Source organism: Prosopis cineraria, unplaced genomic scaffold, assembly GCF_029017545.1.
Source record: "Prosopis cineraria cultivar Desert tree isolate PC_DT_omini unplaced genomic scaffold, ASM2901754v1 PC2, whole genome shotgun sequence".
Lineage (NCBI taxonomy): Eukaryota > Viridiplantae > Streptophyta > Magnoliopsida > Fabales > Fabaceae > Prosopis > Prosopis cineraria.
In genome coordinates this window covers 35,244,277-35,252,618 of record NW_026555333.1, presented here as the reverse complement: position 1 = coordinate 35,252,618, position 8,342 = coordinate 35,244,277, and the positions used below count along the sequence as shown (strand labels likewise).

At 36.2% G+C, this 8,342-nt stretch overlaps 1 protein-coding gene across 1 annotated transcript; it reads left to right on the top strand.

Moving 5' to 3' along the window:
• Window positions 1–1,671: 1,671 nt before the first annotated feature.
• Window positions 1,672–7,967, top strand: LOC129303997 (polyamine oxidase 2-like). Its single transcript, XM_054943608.1, is given in 14 exon segments — window positions 1,672–2,246; window positions 3,286–3,404; window positions 4,130–4,218; window positions 4,345–4,420; window positions 4,422–4,459; window positions 4,644–4,731; window positions 4,897–4,951; window positions 4,954–4,981; window positions 5,101–5,203; window positions 6,835–6,932; window positions 7,022–7,121; window positions 7,123–7,185; window positions 7,187–7,459; window positions 7,641–7,967. Coding segments are annotated over 14 exon segments (1,479 nt in total). The 5' UTR covers window positions 1,672–2,209; the 3' UTR covers window positions 7,953–7,967.
• The last annotated feature ends 375 nt before the right edge of the window (window positions 7,968–8,342 follow it).

The window sequence follows — 8,342 nt, the reverse complement described above, 5'->3', positions numbered from 1 at the left end:
TCTAAAAATCTAAAAAAAAACTTGGGTTTTATAGATATCATTTGAACTCAAACCCAATCACATGGAATTTCTCAATCATTTCCTTGTTTTATCCAGACTAGACCCTTCTATCCTTAATTAAATAAGATAACATAAATAATTTTTATACTTGCTCAATAAAATTAATCGAAGTTATATTTTATATTTAATCTATATCTCATATATATAAAAACACACACACACATGCAGGATAATATACCCATTATATGAAATTTAGCTTGAATTTACTAACGGTATTAGGTCCAATGGAAAAAGGTAATTTTTTTTTTATAACATAATAAATTAAATTTCAAACCCTAGTGTGCTTCGAACAATATTAACTCCAATATAAAAATAATTGTAAGTAATAAAAACATTTAGACCCAATTTAGCGGTACGTCAATTCACGTTTAAAGCTTTGGATCAATAATTTTTTGAATTTAATTTGGACGGTGGATAGATGTAGGACTCAATTCGTCTAACGTCATCTCAAGTTTGATAGAACTTGTTCTGATCATGACTTGGTTAAGAAAGCATCTGTTTTAAATTGTGAGAAAAATCAAGATGGTTTTGCTGCACTTCATGTTGACAACTCTCTGTGTTGGCTAATGGGAATACTGGTTGTGATGTTCTCAGTGAGAGAGCAAGGGAATTGGAAACTTTGATTTTGGCTGCAAATTAGCCAAAGGTTCCACATAGCTATTGTGGAAATACTTCAATATATTCTGCGCTAAGGGCGGCTTCAGGAAAAATGGAAAAATCAATTTGTACACACACTGCATTGAAGCTTTGAACCTCTTTGCAAGAGGCTGCCATGCGACACGTCCCTTCAAAGACATTATGGATGAAGCTTGTATGCAGTATCACAGACAGTGGACCGTTGATTTAGATGTTTGCCCAATTATGTATATTAATAAAATATAATAATAACACTTTATAAATTTATTTTTGTTAAATTCAGATTAAAATTTTCAAGAGTATTCTTACACACTTAATCATTATGTTGTAACATCATTTTAATTTTTTTTACTTAAAGAGTAATAACATTAAAAAATATAATTAATAAAATCTTAATTTTTTAAATTGTCTCATATTTTGTCACAACAATTTTTTTTTAAATTGTAAAAAAATTTTGTTGCTTTAATAATCCCCTTCACTTCCCCGAAAAGGGGCGAACGATGAAGGTTATGCAATTTGTTGTACTCCTTTAGTCCTTTTGAGTGATATATATACGTTTCAGTTTTATTAAAAAGAAAAAAAAAATTTGGGCGGTTGAAATATTAAAATGAAAAACGTGAAAGCGTATCATGATGTCACTTGGACGAGTTATACGTCACTCAAATGATAAAAAAATACTTACTCCTTCAATTTTGTTTGTAAGACATATTTAATTATATTTATTATTTAAAATATAAGATATATTATGATATTTAAATTATTTTTTAATTTTATTTTTTGATTAATATAAAAGTGTTATTTTATTATTATTCAAAATGTAAAGTGAAACGGTTGAGATGTGGAGCGGAGGAGTGCCTTTTCCCCACGTGGAGTTTTCCCGAATCACATATCTCTTTCTCAAATCCCTCCTGTTCATTGGCGTAAGAGAAAGGGAACAGGGGCTTCCCCGACTCATTATTCCTTTCGAAATTACCAAAATGACCTTACCAAGCGAGCGCGTCTGTTGGTGGGGTTTGTTGGAGAGAATTAGGTCTATAAATTCCTAAAAGCTGTGAACGGCTTGATACGCTCATCGCATTAATCAGCTTTAACCTTCCCACCATTTGCCATCTTCTCTCTCTGAGCGACCAAATTTTCCAGATTCTTTATTCGTTTTTTCTCGAACCTTCATCGAGATCGCGTGTCCGCAGCCGTCCACCGACACCCAAATCGATATTTTCTGCTGCTTGTTGTTCCGAAATTTTGCCGATTGAGGCATCAGAATCTGTAATCGATCGATTACAGGGCCTGTATTGGTTGAATTTGGAAATTTAGTCGCATGAACTGGTTCGGGAAGCTGGGTTTATTCTCCAATTTGAATTCTGATCACTTCATTACTTGTTTGTTAATTTTCATCCTCCATTTTTCACCTCAATTTCGTTCTTCTCTGTTTCAATCTGAGAAAACACTGTGGAGTGGTCATTAATTAATATTAATAGTAATACCGATTTTAGTAGTGGAATATCTTCGCAATATGGACTCTCGAAAGAGTAATCCCCAAATACGCAGAGGTTTGTTTGTGATCTTCTTCTTCTTTTTTTTAATTTTACATTTAAAGTCTCGTCAAGTGTTTTCTTTGTTGCATTTCACTTAATTTGATTTCAGCTGGTATGTGATATATATTTTGACAGAATCACTTCGGTGATCGGAATGGAAAAATTATAAAAGCTTAGTCTAACTTGTAAACAGTGTGAGCACGTGCATCTGTCGGTTTATTTTTCTTCATTTTGTTGCCCTTTGGTATAGGGCCGTGGATTTTAAGAATCGAGTTGAAAATGGGTGATCTTCTTTTTTGACACTTAATGAAGATCTTTTACAGAGGCATAATATATTAACCCTTGAATCCCGCTAAACTCCGTTTGAAATTGAAATTATAGTTGATCTTGTCATATGGGAAGACTGTTTTTAGTTTGGTTTGTATCCTATTCGTATTTGATTTTGCGTTTGTATATGTTTTGGTAGCATGTGATCTATTTTAGCAGAATCGCTATGGTGATCGGAATGGAAAAGTTATAAAACCTTTAGTCTAACTCAAACAGTGCGAGCACGTGCATGTGTCACTTTAACTTTTTTCTTTTTGTTTTGACTTAGTGATAGGATCGTGGATTTTAAGAATCTAATGCAAAAAAGTGATCTTCTTATGTGAGCCTTATCGAAGAACTTATGCGGAGACAATATATTTACCAACGAATAACCCGCAAAACTGATGTGATGTTGAAATTAGAATTAAAATTGATCTTGTCATATGGGCAGACTTTTTTTTGGTTGGTTTGTGTCCTATTCATATTTGAATTACATCGTACCATGTCAGTGTGTGGTGAGTAGTACTTGATCACTTTGTTATTGGTATACTGCTTAAATCACTTCATATGTAATCAGGAATTCCCATCTTACAGAATCTTGGAGTTTGTCTCCCTAAGTAATGATGGCCGGAGAATTGTCTCTTTTGATACCGTGAAACAAAAATTTCTAATTTGAGCTGTGTCTTCTGATGCTAACTGGGTCTTGGCTCTCTCTCTTCTCATACTTATCTTTTCTTCCCTCCCGCAGCTCTTTGCTATGCGAATGTTAATGGGCAGCAGGAGAGGTCACCATCTGTTATTGTCATAGGTGGTGGTGGAATGGCTGGGATCGCTGCTGCTCGGGCACTTCATGATGCCTCATTTCAGGTATTTAAGCAAATTTAATGAAACTGCTGTCATCCACGCAACTATTTTGTAGCTTGCTTGACTTGTATGGTATATAAAGGAATGATCTGTTGCCTGAGTCTGACTTGCAACTAATTTACATGAATTTAATTCTCTGCACTTCTGATTAGCTTCATTAGTTTTATTATAAATTACAGGTATAGAATTCCTGCATACAATAAGTTATCATAATCGACATAATGTTTTACAAGACCAATCATGCTATTATTTCATTTTCTGCTGATGTTTGACTGTAATCTGTTCTGTCGGTAAGGTTGATCATGTAGATGCCTTACTGCTTACAGACAATGATATTGGGCGATACAGTGATCCTTACATGCCCTCAATGAGCAATTATAGTGAATCTACTGATTTGGAAGTGGCTGGTATTCTATTCAAGTCAAATTAGACCAAGTTCATTGAGCATTTATTATTTAATGTAGGGGGCAGCTTACCCTTATTGTTTTGATGTTCTTCTTCTTCCTCCTTGCTCCCAATCCTTTTGAAAGGAAATTGACATGAAGACAAGGACATTTGATTTTTTTCTTTCTATAAGATTCACATTTGAGACTTAAAACTGCACATTTGTAGAAGTAGTCTATTGATCTTTGCAATGTCCAACTAAATTTTCTAGCATAACGAGGTGTTGACATTCATGACTCATTGCCAATATCTCTATGGTTAATTGGTGCATTTTTTTTGATCAGGTTGTTCTCTTGGAGTCACGGGAAAGACTGGGGGGCCGAATTCACACTAATTACTCATTTGGTTTTCCTGTTGACCTGGGGGCATCATGGTATATCATACTTTATCCACTGTATTTTTCTTTGTCCTAATCTGTTGTGTCCACAAGGCACCCAAAAAAAAAAAAAAAAAATTCCTTTTCTTACCTTGAAATGGAAAATCATTATTGATGGTTCAGGTTGCATGGAGTATGCAAAGAGAATCCGCTGGCTCCAGTGATTGGGAGGCTGGGGCTCCCCTTATATCGAACTAGTGGGGGATAACTCTGTACTATATGACCATGATTTGGAAAGGTAAGTATTTGGTTTCTCCCTGTCTTGCTGTCACATAATTCTGCTAGTTACATGGTTGATGTGCTATTCGAAGTTTTTTCACTACTGTAGTGTTTTTTTTTTTTTGCCCCCCCACCACCCATGTGTTAGAAATTTTTGTTTACAAGTTCTCCTTGACGAATATTCATCAACTTGGCTTTTGCAGCTATGCTCTCTTTGATATGGACGGAAATCAAGTTCCCCAAGAATTAGTGAAAAAAGTTGGTGAAGGATTTGAGACAATTTTGCAAGAGGTTAGTCATCTTTTAATTCATATGCATTGGAATATATGATTAATTGCATTATTTTGGACAGAAATTTTTCATGGAATGCTATGCTATTCCATTTGATTACTTCCGTCTAATTCTATAGGGCTATTGTGAGCACTCTATCTAATGATTGTCCTTGACATAATGCAGACTGATAATGTAAGGAAGGAATTCAGTGAAGACATGTCTGTGCTCCGTGCTCTTTCAATGTTTTTGAAAGAAAGCCTGAATTAAGGTTGTTACCGGAATAGAACTCAGATCTATTCACATTATCTGTTTGTTTGTTTGTTTGTTTTTTTTTTTTTAACTTGAGGGTAAAGTAATGAGAATGCGAACATCAACTCTTGGGTGCAGGTTAGAGGGGCTTGCCCACAAGGTACTTCAGTGGTATTTATGCAGAATGGAGGGTTGGTTTGCTGCAGATGCTGATACCATATCAGTGAAATGTTGGGATGAGGTAATTTGAAGAATATAAGGATGGTTGAATTCTTTTTTAACCTTCGTTATTGCCACCTTCTTTTTTAAAGCAGGAAAAAGAGAAAACTACTTCACCATGTCATTGATTGATGGCAGGCAGAGAGATATTAAAATCTGCACTGATTGTGTTTCTTTTCAACTCTTTTGTGTAGACTTTTTCTGGTTGGCTCTAAATTCATTGAAACAAACCTTTGCTTGATTGGAGTGAAAATGAGCAGGAAAATGACAATACATTTAATTGTGTCCTTTACATTTCCATGTATCTCTGTACATTTTCTCTTGATTCAAGTATAGCCTTATAGTGTCTACTGATCATACAGTTGTATCCTGCAAAAATAAGGCTGGAACACAGAGGTCTGGTTTTAAACCATATTATCTATAGGCTAAAAAGGTTCATAATTGTGGATACAGCTGTAGTGGACAGTTGCACAACTAGCAGCTGCATTTAACAATATTAATTCTCACACTATGGTACTTGCCACGTGCTGGTCCTCTTGGTTTTCACTCTGAATTGTATCAGAGCTTGGTAAACCCATAACTAATGAAAGAGTAGAACTTGATGCATGGCTAGGAAATCAACTCTAAGTCTTGGATTCTGGAATATCTCACAACGAAACTTTGTGGGGATATAAAACAGGACGAAATGCAAGTATGAAAGTTAAAGGGTTGAATTTTATGTTTACTCAAGTTCTTATTTGTTATTTGTTAAATCTGAATTTGCATCTCTTAAATACTGTTACCTTTTTTGCTCTGTATTTAACACACTGAATGATCTATTCTCTTTGGTGTTACATACAGGTAGCTCCTGTAATGAAAGAAAAAAATTGTAGAGTCGTCTCATAGCCAGGTGCATGAGTCTTCACCATGCATCCTTTCTATGACCGATAAATTATGTAAACTTTCCATAGTCATCATGTAGGATTATGTATCACAATGACATGCGGAGAGATTAGTTTTGAGGATGCCCATTGACTCTTGGTGCTACAATGCTTGTGGGAATAAATAAAAATTTTATTTTGGGCGAACTGCTCATCATGTGGTGCAAAATGATTGCCAACACGGGTGATGATGGTGACTGTTCCTTAACATTTGCAACAAAAGCCAGTTGAAGGCCAATAGTCATTACATATAATCCCCAGTCTCTTTAGCATTAATTGGTGATACATTTTTTTTATTTTTGGATGGAGGGGTGAGGTGATGTGTGGGAATTTTCTTTCACCTGCTAGTAAAGAAGTGGTTAACCAACCTTATGGTCTAGTGTTTGAGCTGAAAAGAGAGCATTTAGTTAAAGTTCGAGAAGTGTTTTGTTATCAGGTTTTCCTATGAAAATACAGGATGTTATTGATCCTTTAAATCCTTTAAAAGAGGTTTCTTCGCGTCATAATTTATTGAGGAACCTGGTAGCCAACGCTTGGGAATTTCATCTAAGTTTTATTGAAGGCTTGCCATGTACATGTTTAAATTGTCATAATAGACTTAGACTGGGAATGACTTCATATAGAGGCCATAGTAGTAGCAGGTGCTAGAAACCTCTGAATTTATTTTTTTCTTTTCTGTTCTATTTTTTTTTTTTAAATTATCTCTTATACATCTCTTAACATGCACTCACAGGAAGTGCTGCTCCCTGGTGGCCATGGTCTTATGGTTAGGGGCTATCTCCCTGTTATACATACCCTTGCCAAGGGTCTTGACATTCGTTTGGGACACAGGTATACAGGCTAACTTGAACATTTATTTGGATGTGTATGTCCTGTTATGCTTCTTAAAAATTAACTAGCATTGGTAATACTTCTCTTAGGGTCACGAAAATAACAAGGCGATACAATGGAGTAAAGGTGACAGTGGAAAATGGGAAAACATTTGCTGCAGATGCTGCTATTGTTACTGTTCCTCTGGGTGGGGGTACTCAAATCAAAGAGAATCAAGTTTGAGCCCAAGCTCCCTGACTGGAAAGAAAGAAGCTGCCATTGCTGATCTTGGGGTGGGGATTGAGAATAAAATAATTTTACACTTTGGAAATGTTTTCTGGCCGAACGTGGAGTTCTTGGGAGTAGTTGCAGAGACATCTTATGGATGCAGTTACTTCCTTAATCTCCACAAGGCAGCAGGCCATCCTGTCCTTGTATACATGCCTGCTGGGCAGTTGGCCAGAGACATTGAGAAAATGTCCGATGAAGAAGCTGCAAATTTTGCTTTCACGCAACTGAAGAGGATACTTCCAGAAGCTTCCTCACCGGTAAATATACATGCTTCGTTTGTTTTTTACTTGCAAGAAACATGAGCCTCTGTTCCAATTACTAGGTTTAGGCTTAGCTACAGGAATTCTAATTTTGATGCTTTCTGGCCTTATTCAGAGAGACAAATAAGTCTAGTATGATCTACTTATCCTATGGTATGGTTTTGCTCTAATCTTGCAGATTCAGTATCTTGTTTCTCGGTGGGGCACAGAAATTGACTCACTAGGTTCTTATAGCTATGATGTGGTTGGAAAACCCCATGAACTGTATGAGAGATTAAGAGTCCCGGTAGACAACTTATTCTTCGCAGGGGAAGCCACAAGCTTGAGCTACCCTGGGTCTGTGCACGGTGCATATTCCACTGGAATGATGGCTGCTGAAGACTGCAGGATGCGGGTTCTGGAGCGTTATGGCGAGCTAGATTTGTTCCAGCCGGTGATGGGCGAGGAGTCATCAGTTTTCCATCCCACTTCTGATCTCTCTCGTATGTAAACTAATCCTACATCAGAACTTGGTCAACACTTCAGTTCTGTTGTGTTTGGCTTGATTTTGAGGGAGGTATAAATATGTGTGTCGGGTGTTTGTCGTTCATGGTATTGTGTAGTGCCTTTGTGGTCTCTTAGTTGTGAACTGATTGTATTATATATGTATTCAATAGGTCTTGGCATTCCTAGGCTTGGATTGGGATGGAGGGAAAAAAATGGAAGAAAATAGAGAGGAGAGAAAACTAGGAGGGAACTTTTTAAAAATAGTAATTTTTTTTTTTTACTATATTTAGGAGCGTTTTCTCGTAGTTTTCCTTCTTCCTTATATTTTTGTCCATCCAAATGAAGGCCTAGGGTTTGTGTCATGCCTCATGGAAGACTCAAAAATGCATCTTTT